This window comes from Labrus bergylta, chromosome 13 (assembly GCF_963930695.1).
Source record: "Labrus bergylta chromosome 13, fLabBer1.1, whole genome shotgun sequence".
NCBI lineage: Eukaryota > Metazoa > Chordata > Actinopteri > Labriformes > Labridae > Labrus > Labrus bergylta.
This window is the reverse complement of record NC_089207.1, coordinates 27,543,543-27,561,737: the sequence shown is the minus strand read 5'-3', so window position 1 is coordinate 27,561,737 and position 18,195 is coordinate 27,543,543. Positions and strand designations below refer to the sequence as shown.

The 18,195-nt window shown below is 38.9% G+C and overlaps 3 protein-coding genes across 4 annotated transcripts; 1 reads left to right on the top strand and 2 right to left on the bottom strand.

Annotated features, from left to right (window-relative positions):
- Nucleotides 1-2: 2 nt before the first annotated feature.
- ppig (peptidylprolyl isomerase G (cyclophilin G)) lies at nucleotides 3-6,735 on the bottom strand. Its single transcript, XM_020651461.3, has 13 exons — nucleotides 6,580-6,735; nucleotides 5,315-5,392; nucleotides 4,947-5,021; nucleotides 4,746-4,853; nucleotides 4,511-4,555; nucleotides 4,335-4,422; nucleotides 4,185-4,214; nucleotides 3,945-4,084; nucleotides 3,690-3,858; nucleotides 3,429-3,614; nucleotides 3,252-3,342; nucleotides 2,935-3,074; nucleotides 3-2,067 (listed from the first exon to the last, which is right to left on the bottom strand). The coding sequence occupies exons 2-13, from the start codon at nucleotides 5,373-5,375 to the stop codon at nucleotides 1,047-1,049; spliced, it is 2,154 nt and encodes a 717-aa protein (XP_020507117.2). The 5' UTR covers nucleotides 5,376-5,392; nucleotides 6,580-6,735; the 3' UTR covers nucleotides 3-1,046.
- A 1,037-nt stretch (nucleotides 6,736-7,772) lies between these two features.
- On the top strand, nucleotides 7,773-14,185 carry fastkd1 (FAST kinase domains 1). Of its 2 annotated transcripts, XM_020651460.3 has the most exons (15): nucleotides 7,773-8,085; nucleotides 8,294-8,790; nucleotides 8,864-8,932; nucleotides 9,272-9,397; nucleotides 9,483-9,881; nucleotides 9,975-10,085; nucleotides 11,108-11,239; nucleotides 11,319-11,805; nucleotides 11,886-12,000; nucleotides 12,072-12,200; nucleotides 12,319-12,447; nucleotides 12,947-13,060; nucleotides 13,425-13,569; nucleotides 13,657-13,771; nucleotides 13,878-14,185. In XM_020651460.3, exons 2-15 carry the CDS (start codon nucleotides 8,456-8,458, stop codon nucleotides 13,980-13,982), a joined length of 2,511 nt encoding a protein of 836 aa, XP_020507116.1. In that variant the 5' UTR covers nucleotides 7,773-8,085; nucleotides 8,294-8,455; the 3' UTR covers nucleotides 13,983-14,185. The 2 variants fall into 2 exon arrangements, 1 of the variants encoding a protein (XP_020507116.1); XR_010667657.1 differs by lacking the exons at nucleotides 13,425-13,569; nucleotides 13,657-13,771; nucleotides 13,878-14,185 and adding an exon at nucleotides 12,617-12,755.
- Nucleotides 14,186-14,943: 758 nt separating this feature from the next.
- On the bottom strand, nucleotides 14,944-17,742 carry klhl41a (kelch-like family member 41a). Its single transcript, XM_020651495.3, has 6 exons — nucleotides 16,550-17,742; nucleotides 16,305-16,462; nucleotides 16,111-16,218; nucleotides 15,823-16,008; nucleotides 15,295-15,441; nucleotides 14,944-15,192 (listed from the first exon to the last, which is right to left on the bottom strand). Exons 1-6 carry the CDS (start codon nucleotides 17,633-17,635, stop codon nucleotides 15,081-15,083), a joined length of 1,797 nt encoding a protein of 598 aa, XP_020507151.1. The 5' UTR covers nucleotides 17,636-17,742; the 3' UTR covers nucleotides 14,944-15,080.
- Between the last annotated feature and the right edge of the window lie 453 nt (nucleotides 17,743-18,195).

The following is an 18,195-nucleotide window of genomic DNA, read 5'->3' as shown; positions in this document are numbered from 1 at the left end:
CAGAATATTAAAACCATTTTAATTCAAATCAAAGTTGAGCCTTTTGATTCATTATACATTGCAGTTGAGTTTTAAAATCAATTTTCACAAAACACAAATCATACAAATGGTTTCGTGTTGTAATTACAGCATGACATTGGCATTTGTTTACATCGAAGAAAAAAAAGAGAAAAAGACAGATGTCTCAAAACTGGAGTTTACAGTAAAAGGTCAAGGGTCAACGAATTTAAAAAAAAGTCAGGGTGGTACATTTCATCCAACACAATGACTGGGAGAAGCATGCAAGAAAGTACAAGTGTTCTCTGTCAGATTGAGTTTTGTAAAAAAAAAAAAAAAATGAAAAAAAGAACATGTTCTAAACTTAGGCACTCCTTATCCCAAACAAAACTTAAATAACTAACATTAATTTCAGAAGAAACTGTCCTCAGGACAAAAAAAAGGAATTAAAGGTTGTCTCTTGCAGTAGAATCTGCTTTTGATCAACAGTCTGAAATTCTGTCTATTGTAAAGCAAAATATAATTTACCAAAAATGCCAAATAAAGAAAAACCTTCAGACTGACTTACTCTTGAGATGTACAGTTAAAAGTATACGTGGTACTTTTTCCAGTCCAAACAGTAGGTCAATCTTCTGTTTTAGTCACAATTCATTTTCCTTCAACTCTCCATGCAGCTTCAGTTTCCCATCACAGTAGTGGTATGCACTTCTTATTTTCTTCCATTCAGAACCAAAGTGAGGTCCAGAGTTTAGACAAAGCTAACATGATGCTGCAGTTTGTCTATGCAAATTTGAGTGTGATTAAACCTTTGCAATTTCTACAACTCCTGTATCTTCTAATTAGTAGTAGTTTGGGAAATTTACTCTGAAGGGGTCTGGGGCCATCATGTTATTTTTGACTGGACTGTAGAATGGACTGAATGAACGATATAATAAGTGTCACACAGGATGGAAAAGATGGAGCTGGAAACTACAAGTGTAATGGGTTCAAGCTGACTTAAAGCAGACTTTAAAATCCCAGCTTTCTTTTTTTAGGATACTATCTCAGGGTCAGTCACTGTCAGAGCTTGAGCTTGAGCTCGATTTCTTCCTCTTGCTGTCGTTTCTGTCGTCTTTGCCTCGTGTACTATCAGGTCTGGGCTTGGCCGGGCTCCTCCTCTCTCTCGATTTTGAGGTACTGTTTGCTTTGCCTCTTTTGGTGTCTGGGCTCTTTCGGCTCTTCCTTTTCTCATCTCTTTCACTGCTGGAGCTGCTGCTATGTCTTCTCCTCCTGGACGTGGCCTCTCTGTCTCTGTCCTTTCTATGAGACGAGCGCTCTTTGCTGTGGTCTCTCTTGTTGCTCTTGCTTCTGGAGCGTCGGCCTCTGTGCGAGTCTCTAGGCTTGTTTCTATCTGGACTTCTTGTCCGCCGTTCTTTATCCCTGGATGAGCCCTGCTTCTTATTCTCTCTTTCACTGTTGTGTCGTCTCTCCTGACTCCTGCTGCGCTCTCTTGCCCGGTCTCTGTCTTCTTTCTCTTTTGACGCTGCAGCTCTGCCCTTATCCCTGTTCCTGCTACTAGACCTGTGCCTATCTTTTGTAGCTGATCGTTCCTTGCTCTTTGACTTTGTCCGAGTCCTCTCCCCATTTCTTCCTTTGGTATCCTCTTTATTTTTCTTATCAGACTCTTTTTTATCAGACTCTTTTTTATCATGACCCTTCTCTCTGTCTTTACTATGATTGGATTCTGATTCCTTTTCTTTCTTATTAGCACTGCGTTCTTTGCTCCTTGAGCGACCTCGTCTGTCATCACTTTTGTTCTTCTGCCCCCTCTCTCTGCTCTTTGACCTCTTGCTCTTCTCCCTGCTTTTACTGCGGCTTTGAGATTTGTCCCTTTTCTTTGCCTTGTGTTTGTTTTGCTTCTCATCCTTCTCTGCAGTGTCCTCGTCTTTGCTTTTGGATCTGTCTGACCGAGTTTTCTTGTCTTTCTTGTCTTTTTTACCGTCAGCTGTGTTTTCATGCCTTGTGTTAGACGTCTTTCTCTCCCTTCTTGGAGCTTTAGCAGCATCATCCTTGGCTTCGCTCATGTCACCTCTGTAAAGTTAAATTCAATAGGAGATTTAACAAAAGCATGTCAAACGGCATCAGGCAGCATTTAGGACTGACATAACAGTGTTATCATTTTCAGCAGACACTTTTGATCGAGAATTTTCTTAAAGGAAACTATTTGCTTTCATCATGCGTGATCTTCATACATTATCACAATAAGGTATCCATTAGCTTAGAAAATACAAAGTAACAAACTTTCCAATGAAAAGCACACTGGAAAACATTATAATTAAATGAAGTTTAAGAGTTTGAGTTGTGAGTTATGTATTAAATGCTCACATAGAGCCTTCATTTATTAGAAAAGGTCAGATTTACATTGTTGCCTTGAGCAACAGAACAATGCAAAAGGAAAAAGTACAGCAGAATCCAAATTCAAAATCCAAAACAAAAAACGCCAACCAGAATTTACATTTTTAGACACTTCAAATCCATTATTACCCCTTTACCTTTTCTGAAGATTATTTCCTTTTTAATATAGATGGAAATGGAAATAACAGGAGCAGAATGTACTGTTTCATACTGAAGCATTTAGAAGTGACACAAAATACAGCAACCGGTATTCCCAGGATGAAGTGCAATAAAAAAGGAGACGAGACATTTTAGGAGAGCGTTGCTCGGCAGGATCACTCTTTAAGAAGAGTATTTTAAAACGTGCCATGTCAAACATCCACTTTAGTTTTTCACACTGCATTTGACAATCCTAGCTGGGATCAAAATGTCTTTTCATACTGGACAAAGTGTTTTCTTTTTCCTCTCAGTGGAAGTGTGCAAACATGTAACTATTTTTCTGGCTTTGAGTTTCAAAAGCAAATCAGATGGACTGGACTAGAAAAGGTATAGTGAGGTTCTTACTTGTCTCCCTTGATCCAGCGCTCTCCGGTGACCGCCCTCATCCTCTGACGATTCATTTCCTGACGCCAATGTGGAGGGGTTTCACTGCGCCGGAATCGATCTCTGGACCTTGAACGAGAGCGTGATGGAGTCCGGTACCGCTGGATGGGAGAAATGGAAAACTAGTTACATCTGTTCTACAGACCCAAACAGAGAGAAAACTGCACTAGTTAAGTTATAACTGATTAAATAAAAAAACGTTGTGAAAGCCTTCAGAGAAGTTTAACTAAATAAAATAAGAATCACATTAGAATCCAAGCTTGGTGCAGTGTACCTACCCTTGGACCCCTGCCTTTAATCTTTCTCCCAGACCGTGTCATCACCAGTCTCCTGTTATATGCTGACCGAGAGTTGAATGATATGCCAGCACTAGACAGAGAAAAACAATGAATATGAATAAAGTCACAACAATTCAACGGTGGAACTAATTAAATGATTGTCACAAGCAGACTCACCTCTCTCTCTGCCTTTCGTCTCTGTTACGTTCATTCTTTTCAGGCTCCTCTTTAGGATTCTGGACTGCCTGAGGACTCCTCCTCATGAGAAATCGATTCTCTGGGATGGGAGGAATTTCTTCAGGACGTAGAGTAGAAGTGACCAAATCTTCCTGTTCCTTTTCTTCAGCACTTTCAGCCTCAGGCCTAGAAAAGCATCGCAGCTTAGAAAAACAACTTAAGGTATCGTTCATACTACACAATGGAAAATAGGTTGTTTACTTTTTCTTCTCCTGCTTCTTCTGTTTCTTTTTCAGCTTTTTGGCCTTCTTTTTCTTCTTCTTAGATTCCTTCTCGGACTCAGAGGAAGATTTTGATGAGCTATCAGAGTCAGTGGAGCTACTGCTGGAACTGGAGGAGGCTCGCTCCTTCTTTTTCTCCTCTTTTTTTGCTGCAAACATGAAAGAGCGGTTTAGAAGCACTTCATAAAATGTAAGTAACAATCTGCAAGATTGAAAATGTTGTTCACAAACAAACCTTTAGATTTGGGAATGAGCTCTCCACAGTTCAACACTTTCACTTCGGAATATGGTCGGCTATTAGGGTCAGTTTTCTGGTTCTCCATGGTTTGAACTACCTCTTGGCCAGAGATCACATGACCGAAAACCACATGGACGCTGAAAAATTAAAAGGTTGTTTTGAGCTGAAGTTATAGTTAAACTGATTTTTGTGAAGCAAAACACTTTGCAATCAGTTAGTGTGTCAAGCAGCACTTACCCATCCAGATGTGGTGACGGTTTTGTTGTTCTGAAGTGTCAACAGCGTGCAATCCAAAAACAAAACAAAAACCCACATCGTTATTTGTACAGCTCTAGAGTGAACTTCTGGTTTGTCAAACCTACAATGTGAAACAGATTAAGTGCTTACATGAAAAACTGTGATCCATTAGTATCTTTGCCTCTGTTTGCCATAGACAGCAGGTACTCCTTGTTGTGTTTAACAGCAAAGCTCTCATCTGGGGGAAAAGGAGAAGATTGTACTGCCATCTTGAAGCCAACGTCGGTGTGGATAACAACTGACAGCTTTGACTGTGGCCTCTTTACCTTCAAAAAAGCCTCCATAGATAGATTCGCCTCCTCTTCCGTTACCTACCATGCAAGACAGAGAATCAGCAAAGGTGATGCTAGTGGAACTGGATTTTTTGTATTTAAATACTTGTGCTGATTACTGATGAATTATACACTTAATTGGTGCTCTTAAACTTCATTAGGAGGGCGACATTCAGACCATACATGTTTGTTAGCTAAGATCACCAAATACACCAAAACGTCACTTCACCTTCACTGAAGTCTCCTCCTTGAATCATGAAGTCTTTTACAACTCGGTGGAACAGACATCCTTTGTAGTGGAGGGGTTTTTGGGTTCCTTTCCCGACGCCTTTCTCACCTTGATGAAACCACAGTATGTATTAATATCACATAGTGCTCAGAAATTTAGAGTTTTCCATCTTATTCTTGTGGGAAGACAAAAAATATTCACCTGTGCATAGGCATCTGAAGTTTTCACAAGTTTTGGGACAGACGTCTGAAAACAGTTCCACCACAACTCTGCCGACTTTGAAGATAGAGCATTTGTGTATCATGAGAAATAACCTTAACAACAACCAGCTAAAACTAAAGATGCTGGCACAGAGAATCTTTGAAAACATGAGCCTGTGTAAACTCATTGAGAGGGATGTTGCAATGGCTTTATGTACATAGAGGTTGTAGTTTGTTCTGCTGTTTAACTGTGTTACATTGTATTTAAATGGGTTTCTAATATCCTGCTTGTCTTATTTACATGAATCAACACTATATTTAATTTTATACTGGGGAACGTGAATGAGAATGATGAGCTTTCTCTCTTACCGAGCACGTTACTGATTCCAATGTCAAGGAAGCAGCGTGTGCGCTGGACCTTGATGCCCATGATCACCTTTACAACACCTGCGGTTATAAAACAAAGATGGCACATAGATTGACAACTAAGCAACCATTTTCTATCCAATATATGCAGGAATCTGCTTGAAAATCCTGCAAAGCTACCAGTCCAGGTCAGACAAACTGAGCGACTCATTTGCCTGCTAACCACTGTGAACCATCTGCTATGAGGGACAGAAAAATGACTAAAGTATAAATGAATAAATAAATAAATGTTGGGAGAAATGCATACAATAATGTATAAATAAATAAATAATTTAATATATATATATATATATATATATAAATAAATGCAACAATTCATATAAAAAATTAATATATAAATAAATATATTCATATGTTTATTTATATATTTCTGTGTCCATGTTGTACAAGGAAAAGTAAATATGTTAATTTAAATGGGCCGTCCTAACATTACTGAAGTAGGATTGGTCAATTTTGAAAAACAGACAGAAGCAAATTTACATATATAATTTTCCTCTTACGACCTGGACACAGAAATAAATAGATGTGTAAATATAAAAATACGGAAATAAATTAATAATTCAATTAATGTGGAAATGTATGCATTGATACATATATAACTGTAGAAATACGCTAATAAATGAATAAATATATATAAATATATAAATAGCCTTTTTCATTAACAAAGTGTATTTATTATTTATTCATTGATGTATTGTTTTCAGCATTTATATATTTATTGATGCATTTCTCCCAACATTTATTTATACTTTAGTTATTTTTTGTCCCTCATAATCTGCTGCAAAATAAATAACCACTGTGTTAACTGTAATGCAGAATATAATGTAGTAATGTGGAGAACAGATGGATTCTGGGTAAAACTGGGTTACCTGATGTTCGCTTGTTTTTGCCTCGCATGCTAAAGTTAGCTAACTAGCAAAGCTTTAGAGTCTAACTTAACCAGTGGAGTCCACTGTGAATAAAAGTTAACTATCTATAAACTTCAAATGAGCTTGCACACATACTTAGCTATCTTAATTTTGTCGTTAGAGGTTTACACACGGTCACCAACACCATCTACTTAAAACAAGGCCCGGTGTTAGCATTAGCATTAGCACGGTTACCTATGTAGACAAGATGAGGAGGTTCTTCTTCAACTACACAACTGAACTATACAATTTAGAGACTTCAATATTTCACTGAGACATAGTAAGTGGGAATAACGTCACCTGGAAATGTAAGGATATCAATCCATACAGCGAGCAGTCCTCACAAACGATGAAAGTTAAGTTTCATTCAGTGCTGGTCTCAGTGTGTTTTCTAAAGATGGCGCGGCGGGGACGTCGTGCGCCGCGACTTCACTTCACAGAGTGAGAGAGCCGTGAGACAGTATGCCCTGAACCTGTCCTGTAAGGAAAACTCCTCCGACTGCTTCATCTCACACATGGAGTATTTATTTATTAATGAGCTATGAGTATGAGGGACAAAAAATTACTAAAGTATAAATAAATAAATAAATACATTAATTAATTAATTAATGTTGGGAGAAATGCATACAATAATGTATAAATGAATAAATAAATGCATCAATAATTATATAAATGCTGAAAACAATACATCAATGAATAAATAATAAATACACTTTGTTAATGAAAAGGCTATTTATATATTTTTACATGTATTTATTCATTTATTAGTGTATTTCTACAATTATATGTGTATCAATGCATACATTTCCAAATTAATTGAATTATTAATTTATTTCCGTATTTTTACATTTACACATCTATTTATTTCTGTGTCCAGGTCGTAAGAGGAAAATTATATATGTAAATTTGCTTCTGTCTGCTTTTCAAAATTGACCAATCCTACTTCAGTAATGTTAGGACGGCCCATTTAATTTACATATTTACTTTTCCTTGTACAACATGGACACAGAAATACATAAATAAATATATGAATATATTTATTTATTTCATTTATATTTATATGAATATATTTATTTATATATTTATTGATGCATTTATTTAATTATTTATGTATTTGTACATTATTATATGCATTTCTCCCAACATTTATTTATTCATTTATTTATTTATACTTTATTCATTTTTTGTCCCTCATATATGAGAGCTTCAACTTTCTATTATTACACCAAATTTTGCTTTAAGTTTTTTCTTTCTGGGAAATATTTGCCTTATTTGAGGCCGTAACACTTACACCGCAACTTGATTTGTCCAGCAGTATACTTGAAATTTTTTAAGTGAGGAATCACATATCTGTTTAGATTGTATTCTGTGGCTGGATATAAACTATGTTATATAGTTGAAAGTTTGAGCTCCTTAGCGTTATCTGCTGCCTGAAAGGTAAAACACAGGGTGCAATAACTGCTCACAGCGTGTTACGTCACTAGCTACGGAAGTGAAACGTTGTAGCACACATGATGGATAATAATGACTTTGAGCCGGTGTTTTTAAAGACATTATTCGCTTTGTGTAAGATAAATTGTTATTGAATCCCTCAAAGTAAACAAATCTAGCCAAGAATCAAATTAGCAGGGGTAACCTGAGGTTGTCAATCATTGATTGACTGAATTGTTGATTGTTTCTTCATCCACGTGAATATCGTGTTAGGTAACTTTAAGTGTAGGGGTGTACCATAGACTGTAACCAGATGGGTGTCACTTGTTATCTTTGAATGGAGCTTTTTGGGAGATCATATCACCTAAACCTGAGGTCAGTATGTCAAACCGAACTTAACATTCATGTCAGTATTTTCTTTGTGCACATCTTAAACACACACAATTCAAGATTCAAGATTTGTATTTGTCACATGCTCATACAGATGTGCAGTGAAATGTAAATTGAAATGTAAATGTAAACAATTAAGAGAATTGATATACTGGTAAAACTTGTGTACTTGTCTTTCCTTCTGTTGATAAAGGTTCCTGAAGTAGCATCATCATACCTCAACTAGTTCCTCCAGACTGCGATCATGTGGACGTGACCTGAAGCCTGTTGGTTTGACATTGAGGTGGCTCATGGAGAGTGTTTTGGTTCACAGAAGGACCTGAGCGCTTTATGAGGTTGACATTTGTATGTTGAGATGTTTCGGCTCCGAAGTGTGAATTCGTACCTTCGGAGGCTCCTTCACAGGGGGGCCGTGAACCGGGATCAGGTTCTGGAGCAGCTGCGGGTTTGCTCTGCTGAAGACAATGTTTTTGATGTGGTGGGCAAGAACAAGACCAAGCTGACAGTAAATCACGTGAGCATGGCTGTGAGGATGCTGTGGGAGTTCCAGGTAGAGAAACCCGAGATGCTTAGGACTGTCAATCTAATCAAGAACCATCCACAGTTCTTGACTCTCCGGGTTTTGGCAGAGAACAAAATTGCTATCATGGAGGATTCTGAGTTGGTCGACATGCTTTATAGATTCTTGAGGTACATAAAGATATGATGACACAGTTTAAATGCAGTACAACGTGTTCATTATAACATGAGATCAATCTTTTAGGTTTAAAGTGGATCCACATGACTCTCTTGTTCAGCAGTTGGTTTCAGAAGCATGGCTCAGAATGGACAGGTATGCTATTAAAACACTGTTTTCTTAAATCCATTTGTTTTGAGTTAAGAAGATTTAGAGCTTTAAATAACTTACAACAATTGTCTTTATATTATTACATTTTAATTGGGCCAAGTAACAGTAAAAGTGCATCAAATATCCCAAATGTATTTTAAAAGATTTCACAGAGCCCGAAGATTACACCAGCAATAGTCCTGGTCCAACTCACATATACTTAGGCAGACGATTTTACAAGCTGAAACCAAAATATTCTTCGGTTTTCTGATGATCAATTCATATTGTATTTATTTAATGGTTTCAAGAGTAATAAGTAAATACAATAATGTGGATTTTTTTCAGATTTACAATGGCTTCCCTATCCAAGTTTGCAATTTGTTTAAGTGATCAGCAGCTTCAACTAAGTCCTCTGATGGGACACATCACACATATTGTGGATCAACAGTTGTCGTCTATTGATGATGCCAGGTTGGTGTGATAACAGATATCAACAAAGACCTTGAAATATAAGTACTTTATGTTGTGTAATTATTATCTGTCTGTGGTTTCCCAGGATCCTCACTACACTAATGATAAGTGTTTCGTCCCTGGTGTCTCCCCGGCTCCGGGACGCCCTCTTAACCCGTGCAGACCTTCTGCTGGACACCCAGGATCGCTCAAGTTATAACAACCCACGAAGAATAGTGCAGTTTCTGCGCAGTATCAAATACAGCCACCGGCCTCTGCTGGAGAAGTGCAACGAGATCCTGTTGCACAACATTCCCAGAATGGATGCAGAGAACATCAGTAACATCAACGGGATGTATCAGGCCCTGCAGTTCAACAACTCTAACTTCAGGCTGGTTGGGAAACAAAGACTTACAGAGCTGATCGACTCCTGCACTGATCCTTTCTCCTTCACTAAACTGTTCGTCTCACTGGCACCGATAGTGAGTCAGGAGATGAGAGAAGGGTTAGTATCTTTATCAGCTGGGTGATCCATGAGCGGAAATCTAAATCACTCCTTGAATTGTAAAAATCTCCAATGTGGTTTAATTCCTTTTAGGTTGGAGAATACTGCCCTCCTGCTGGCGGATGAACTCAATGGCTATCAGGCTCTGGCTGTATCTGAAGCTTTGGTGGAGTATCAAAGCAGGAATTCTAGCTTACTCAACAAGTGAGTTCATATCTGCATAATAGCTCATGCTAAGTTTAACCCTCAGGCATCAGTTCAATTTACTACCCTCTTAAGTCACTAAGGACAAAAATGTCCATGCCAAAAAACTGATATAAAAATAGAACAGATTGATATTTTTTTTCTACTTTTTTCTGCATAAATCTCTTAAACAAGTTAATCCCTGCTCAAAACTACCAAACATTCAATCTTTTTTAGAAATGTAACCCTTTAAATGCCAGTTTGATTATTTGATGATTTAAGAAAAAAAACACAAAAATTAGTTATTTTCCTTATAACAAATATTTGGTGGCTGGGGGATTTTTGTCAAATCACTCTTGGATATGTCAAAGATTTTCCAAAATATTGACTTTGATGCATTGTTAGTGTTTGTGTAGCATCAGATTTAAAATGTAGTTCCCTGTTTGGACATTGGAGGGTGAAAATGTCCAATTTACAAAAAACTGCTTTAAAAATAGAACAGATTGATATATTTTTCTACTTTATTTTGCATTAATCTCTTAAATAACTCCAGCCCTGCTCAAAATGATCAAATATTGAGTAATTATCAGGATTATTAGGATCAGAATTTAACCCTTTAAATGCCATTTTGATTACATGATTCTGGCATTTAAAGTGGACATTTTTGTCCTTAGTGACTTAAGAGGGTCGTAAACATGTTTCTCAGTGTTCTATTGATCTATTAAAAAGATTAAAATGTGCATTCCAAAACTTGTCAAAAGAGAGACTTTCTTACAAAAAATGGTGCCATATGCACTAACACAGACAAAATGATGGCCAGATGATGAGGAAACATTGACCAAATGGACAAAAATGTCCATAATGATGCATGAGGGTTAAACAGAAGAGCCACTATCAGTTTATTAAAGGTGATGAAAATATGAATTATTCAAAAATAAAATCAACCAGTCATTATCATGTTATTTTGCATGTGAATGTAAAAGCTCCATCGTTAAATTAAGCACCTCTTCTGTTTCCTAAAAAAATATTTGTGGTTTTTCCAGACTTGCTTCAGTAATCGAAAGAAACCTCCATGTCTACAAGCCAATGGATGTGGCTAGAATCACCCAAGCCCTCTTCATGTTACGATACCAGAATCCTGAACTCTTCACTACACTAAGAACTATGTTGGTCGAGTAAGTTTTCTGATCTTAACGGGTCATTATTGTTCCACTTTTAAATTAAACATAAGACTGTAAACGCTTCATCTTCCAGCTTTTTGCAGGGAAGTGTCTTCCCGTATGAGGTGACCATGCTGACCCGTGTTCTTTCCATGCTGCCCTGCCCGCGACTTGACGAGAGAATTATCTCCCGGGTGGATGCGATGGCGTCGCAGTGCAACCTCAACGAGCTCAACGCCATTTCTGCCGCCGTCGCCAAGTGGGTTCGCAACGACCCGTCTTACCGCCATAACACTCCCAGCAAGTATGTCCTCCTGCTGCAGACCCTGAACCGCCTCGGACACGAGAGGCTGCAGACGGCCGACCGGCTCGACTTGTTGCTGGAGGAGCTTAAGTTTCTCTCAGGGGAGTGGTTCGAGGAGATTCTGGTTGAGGAGACCTTGGTCACCCTGCAGAGGATGACGGACCAAATCAACTGGAGCAACGTGCCTGAGCTGGCTAACTTCTTAACCAGGATAAACCGACTCTGCCCTCCTTTGATGGACAGAATTGCAGCTGTCGCCATTAAAGACATTGACAAGGTGCTTAAACAGACATTACAAAATTAAAAGTCTGAAACAATAAAGCTTATATTAACTATCCTCTTTTTTTTTTTTTTTAGATTCACCTCTCTGCAACATATTTGACCTTACAACCTTTCACTGTGCTCAATTATGATCCTGTACAAGCAGACGAATTTTATGATGCTTGTGTTCAGCGCATCACTCCTCACATTAGTAAGTGAATTGATGAACTTTTTTGTTTTTCTTCCTTAATCCCTCCCTTACACATTTATTTGTGTTTGTAGGCTCCTTCGCACCACATCTGCTAGTCCTCTTGGCGCACTCCTTAGCTATGGCTGACACTTTCCCTGAAGAGCTGGTCAGAGAAATCTTCAATATAGACTTTCTTGGAAAGCTGGATACTCAACTAGAAAGTATGTCCTACAGCTTTTTCAATTATTTTTTTTTAAATATCCAGCAGTGGCAAATTGTATTGAGACTTGAGCACTTGTTCAATTAGAGCAGTCTTAAAGTCATTTTTACGTCCTGCAGCCCTACCTGACACTCTTAACTTTCGGACCAGACTGCGCCTTATGGAGGTCAATCGTGCTGTCTGCCTCGAGTGTCCTGAGTTTCAAGTGCCATGGTTTCATGAGCGCTACTGCCAGTTACAAAGGAAAGGTAACAGACTTTCAGTAATTTCTTTTGTCTTTTAATTCACTTAAAGGCTTTCTATGTGATTTTTCACACTTAAATGTAGAAATCAAGTATATCCTCTGAAAATAACTCTGAGTCATGACTGTCTACAATGGGTGTAACACCCGAGTCCCACTGTCTGTTATGCTTTCAGAGTCCTATCTTCAGTTTGTTTACATCGCCAGGACGGCCGGCTGACTCCTCCCCTCGTGTATAAAAGTTGTTTTAGAGAGAAGAAGAATAACATACTGTACTCACTGCTTAACTGTGTTTCTAGATCACGCTCATTTCAGGTAAATTTACATGCAGTGTGAAGATAGGAGCATAATAAAGATCACTAGCTTTAGCATGCTAACACAACAATGCACTGCAAGTTGTTTTGGTTTCATGATGGTGCTCAAGGGCGACATCTGCTGGATCAAAAAATCACATATAAAGCCTTAAATAAACTGATCAATGAATTGCTGATCTGAATGTTTTTCAGGGAATGGCACCATCCGTCCAGCCCAACAGCAAATCCACAAAATGCTTGGAGAGGTTCTTGGGGGCATTAACTGTGTTCGAGGAGCAGTTGTCACTCCGTATTATTACAAAATAGGTTAGTAGTATTGAGTTGTTTCACACTACTGCATTAAACATGGATCTGATTATGATGGGTAGTGCCTTTACATGCTGCATCGAGTCAGTTTATATTTGTATATTTTAATTCTTAACTAAAGGAATTCAAGTATAAATGACAGTGTCCAGTCATTTAATGTGATCCAGTGTTATGTCAAGTCTCTAGTGTTGGTAAACAAATGATATGGATCACAACGATTGCAAACCATTGATTTTTAGATCAGCTGTTACATTTGCAATATTTAATTGCACTAATTACTCATAAGAGCTTCTATAGAAGTGAAAGTAAAACGGAGGGAATTTTACAGAAATGTATGTTGTTGCTATCCGTTTTGTCTTGTCAGACTTTGAATGCATTCTGGACAAACAACTTAAGGCAGTCCCGTACAGCGAGCCGAACAGTCTGCAGATGTCAGATGGAGGAAAGGTTCACTGGGGAACAAGCTTACTGGGAAACAGCGGCGATGAGCTGCCGCCTGGAGCTCAGCGGTAGGGTCGACTTTGAAATATGGATCATCAGGCATTCTCATTTTGTGAAATATGTTTGACATTCTGTTTTCCTTCCTCATCACTCAGAGTTGCTGTGGACCTTCTTGATTCAAAGTCCTTCTGCAAGAACTCGCACCATATGAGAGGTGAAACCCTGATGAGAAAGAGACACCTTGAAATCCTGGGATACCGTGTTGTTCAGGTCAGAGAACATTATTCAAGATTGCATGTGATGTTGTGCATTTCCACTAAAGTGTACAAAAAAACATTTAATAAGACACTTTGTGAAATATCTTGTTGTTTCCCAGATTCCTCACTTTGAGTGGAACTCTATGGAGCTTTCAACACCGGATGCCTGGAAGGAATATCTGAAGAAGAAAATATTTGAAGAACTTTCTTCATGTAAGCCTTAATCATAGAAAATCTCATATGTTACATTCAGTGAGCTTTGAGCTTTGGTTTTAGAGAATTTTCAGGCTGAAAGACTGAAAAGTCTAAAAACACACATTATTATATGTCAAGTGCTTCGTTTGGCTTGAATCTACCTCATTAATGAGTTTGTGTATTATCTGCTTTTTGTATGAAAAAAGGTATTTTAAATAAAAATAGATCTGCATTCCTTTTTTTGAACGTCTATTGCTTAAAAAAACAAAATAGTTTATTTGTAATGTTTGTTACAACTGAAGAGTGAACACGTTACACAAGTAAATAATATGTTGCTGTCAAGCAATTCACTATGGTGACCATCAAGGTACATGTTGTCATCGACTGGAAGAGCATTCATTTTCAGATTCTTAAAGAACATTTCTAGGCAAACCTTTACCAGCTATAGTCATAAAACACATATTTAAAAGTGGATGATTATCAAGTGATTTTAAGACCATTATTTGGTCCAAACAAAAAACAGCTATTTAAAGATGTTATATGTATGATTTTTCACACTTAATGTAATATGAATCAAGTATATCCTCTGAAAATAACTCTGAGTCATGACTGTCTACAATGGGTGTAACACCCGAGTCCCACTGTCTGTGATGTTTTCAGAGTTTTCAGAGTCCTATCTTCAGTTTGTTTACATCGTCAGGCCGGCCGGCTGACTCCTCCCCTCGTGTATAAAAGTTGTTTAATTGAGGGGCTAGAGAAAAGAAGAATAACATACTGTACTCACTGCTTAACTGTGTTTCTAGATCACGCTCATTTCAGGTAAATTTACATGCAGTGTGAAGATACGAGCATAATAAAGATCACTAGCATTAGCATGCTAACACAACAATGCAGCGCAAGTTGTTTTGGTTTCATGCTGGTGCTAAAGGGCGATATCTACTTGATCAAAATATCATATAAAGCCTTTAAAGACAGTGGAGACTCGAGAAATAATTTCAACTAGAACAATGATTTATTGAAACACTCGGACAAAGCAAGGGGAGCATGTTAAAGTGTGAGCCAGTAAATACAGGCATGTACACAGTTGTCTATCCTACAGCAGTAAAGTGAAAGTCTGTGGGCTGGTATTACAGTTTGGGCATTTTGGCTGCGTTCAGCCTCATGGACACACAGGAGGCTCCAGCTGCATAACGTATCTCTCGGATCATGCCGGTCCACTGCTTCGTGTCTTCTTCATACCTGGTAAAAAACGGAAACAGAAAAAAGACATAGATTGGGTAATAGATCGATAGGTGAAATGGTTTGGACATCACAAATAATGAAAGTGAAATCAACACATACTGCCAAATGTCAATGATTTCACTGGGTGCACACTCTTTGTTCTCGTTCTCCACCATGGCAAACCCTCCCACAGCGTACAGCGAGCCCCCACAGCTCACCAGGTTCACTGAACTCCTCTCCTGAGGAAACTCTGTGAACGGTGACCACCTGAAACAAAAGATGCTGCATTCATTTCATACATCAAACATTGGTAAATTAAGAGTTCCTTGACTCTCTTAACACTTCCTCTTGATGCTTTCTTGTCTATGACACTACATACGGCCATTAATTTAAAGCAGTCTGAGATTAAACTGCACCCAACAAACAAAACAAAGTTAAGAATCACTGTTTTAAATCATCCAAATAGAGCTATGAATTTATTTAGTTATATTTAAAATGCAAACTTACAGTACAGTAAAAACCTACAGTATAAAATGATACATGCTTTTGCAAAGATAAGTTAAAACCAAATAATTACCCAAGATTTTGAATGTAATTAACCGGTAACTGGTTGATCAAAATCAATCATAATGACCATAAAAGACCTACTTGTTGGTTCCAAAGTCGTAGGCTTCACATGTAGCTGTGAGGCCTTCTTCATTGACTCCCCCTGCCACGATAATCTTTCCATTGTGGAGAACTGCACCAAACATGGATCTAGGGGTCTTCATAGAAGCCACTTCCTTCCACTCTGACCTCTTGTGGTTGTATGCAAACATCTTATTGGTAGCTTTACTTTAATCAGCAAGACAAAAAGAATAAGTGTAGTGTAAAAAAAAAAAAAAAAATCATATTTAGACTTAAAAAACAAACAACTTTTTGGAAAGGCAATCTTACTTGTCGTCTGTTTTTCCTCCAATACAGTACACCAGCCCGTTCTCAGAGACCACACTGTGTCCGTGGATTTTCAAGGGCAACTTTTTTGTTTCAGACCACTTCATTTTTCTAAAAAGTGTGGAAAAAAATAAAAATGTATCATATTCAAAACATTGGCACTTTGAATAACAGGGACATATCCATACTGGACTTACTCTGTGTCATAGCACAAAACTGTATCATGAGACTCGTTGGACTGTAAGTCTTTTCCTGCAATGGCAAAGATGAGATTTTCAACTTCCCCTGTTGCAAACAAACAGCGGGGGGAGGGCATGGGGGGCAGAGCCCTCCACTCAGCAGCCAGACTGTCCAACTGAAAGACACATGTTTAGATATTAAGAAAAGAAAACTGAATAAATGATTAGCATTTAGTTTTATGCTGTTGCTGAAGTTTCTCTACCTGGTAGAGGTAACACTGCAGAGGGTTTTCTTTGTCCTCTTCATCTACAAACAGCCCCCCCAGCACATACAGGTTGTTCTTCTTTGACACCAGGCTGACGTGGTTTCGGGGGATCTGCTCTGACATGGCAGCCAGGAAACATTCGTTCTCCTGGGCGTCGTAAGCCACAGCGGCTGTGTCACTGATCATCAGCACCATGTCTCTTGCGTACATACCATACCTGCGGTTATCGTTCAGATAGCCAGGCAGCTTCCCCTCTTCTCCTTCCTCATCATCTTTCCCCTTCTTCTTCTCAGGCAGCTTCCCCGCGAACGCCTCCTTTATTGCTTTGATTTTTTTGAGAAGCTCTGGATCTGCCTTTATCAGCTCATCCTTCTCCACCTTCTCCTTGAAGTAACTCTCCGGGAGCAAACGGAAGCGAATGCACTCAAAGGCCTCCTCCAAGGATTTTGCACGCTTCTCTTTGTCTTTCCTAATCCACCTCATTAGGGACTCAAACACCACCTCCTCCTTTTCTACGTTCAGTGCATCAGCTCCAATAATGGCAAAGAGTTCAGGTGGAGCGAGCTCTAAGAAATCCTCTTCCTTGGCTATGCTCTCAAAGCGATCTGCGATGCAATCTCGAGCCGCCACCGCCAACCTGACAGAGTTCAGCATCAGGCCTAGCCTGTAGAAAGCGAGGCAGTTTGTCTTTGATAGCCTCTTCTGAAGATAATTCACACAAGCTGTGAACACTGACGGGATCTGAAAGCGATTTGAAACAGCCAAAATGTCCTGCACATTGTCGTCATTGATGTCGATCTCTGCTGAGTACATGTAGTTTATAATCGCCTCCAGAACGCCGGGATCCAGGTTCTCCAGAATGACCTCCTTTTTGTCCACTTCCTTGCCATCTGCCGAGAAGAAAAGCTCCCTGAAATAAGGACTACATGCTGACAGAATGAGGCGGTGGCAGGGGATGCTCCTGTCCCCAACCTTAAGGATACAGTCGATCAACTTGTTCTCATTTAGAAGCTCTTTGAGTCCGTCCTGCAGCAGCGTGGTCTGAAACAGACGCAGATCTTCCCTCAAGCCCTGAGGATCCATTAGTAGAGATCAGGAGGTGGCTGGAAGCTGGAAGCTGGGCAATGAAATGGAAGCGTGTCCTAGCTGGGATAAGACAGAGAACTATAGGCAGCCAGGTCTGAAGTGAGTTCAATATAACTGTGACCCTCTAAATATAGACAAACATCCTCTCCATGAAGAATTCAGGTTGGCCAGATCAGGGACTTCACACAGCTGTCACAGAGCAAACACTACTGTGGGGCCTTGTCACCATAGTGATTTGTAACAACATTGTTGTGTTCAACACAGAAATAACCGGTGATCTTCTCATGTCATTTAACCTTTACTTTCTATAGGTTGAGGTTTAGTTTGACAAGAAAAACACAACTTTTAATACACAATAGCATACCCACTCCCAGCACTCTATGTTTCCAAAGATACGCCATGACACACAACACTACAGCAGTCATGTTAGTATTCAGGGATATGAACCATGATTAACCGACAGTGGTGACCACATCATGACAAAGTGAGACAGTTTTTGTGTGTGAGGCATCCGCACAGGAGGCAGGAGTTATCCAACCAGCAGACAGGGTCAGTGA

What these genes read in the sequence shown, in the direction of transcription:
- ppig (XM_020651461.3), bottom strand. Translation starts at nt 5,375, where the DNA reads ATGGGCATCAAGGTCCAGCGCACACGCTGCTTCCTTGACATTGGAATC. An exon ending in CTATGGAGGCTTTTTTGAAG is followed by an intron (nt 4,423 to 4,510) that starts GTAAAGAGGCCA and finishes CTTTTCCCCCAG; the next exon opens with ATGAGAGCTTTGCTGTTAAA. An exon ending in AAGAAGCAGGAGAAGAAAAA is followed by an intron (nt 3,615 to 3,689) that starts GTAAACAACCTA and finishes ATGCTTTTCTAG; the next exon opens with GCCTGAGGCTGAAAGTGCTG.
- fastkd1 (XM_020651460.3), top strand. Translation starts at nt 8,456, where the DNA reads ATGTTTCGGCTCCGAAGTGTGAATTCGTACCTTCGGAGGCTCCTTCAC. An exon ending in AGTCAGGAGATGAGAGAAGG is followed by an intron (nt 9,882 to 9,974) that starts GTTAGTATCTTT and finishes AATTCCTTTTAG; the next exon opens with GTTGGAGAATACTGCCCTCC. An exon ending in CCATTAAAGACATTGACAAG is followed by an intron (nt 11,806 to 11,885) that starts GTGCTTAAACAG and finishes TTTTTTTTTTAG; the next exon opens with ATTCACCTCTCTGCAACATA.
- klhl41a (XM_020651495.3), bottom strand. Translation starts at nt 17,635, where the DNA reads ATGGATCCTCAGGGCTTGAGGGAAGATCTGCGTCTGTTTCAGACCACG. An exon ending in GTTTTGTGCTATGACACAGA is followed by an intron (nt 16,219 to 16,304) that starts GTAAGTCCAGTA and finishes CACACTTTTTAG; the next exon opens with AAAAATGAAGTGGTCTGAAA. An exon ending in TACGACTTTGGAACCAACAA is followed by an intron (nt 15,442 to 15,822) that starts GTAGGTCTTTTA and finishes CTTTTGTTTCAG; the next exon opens with GTGGTCACCGTTCACAGAGT.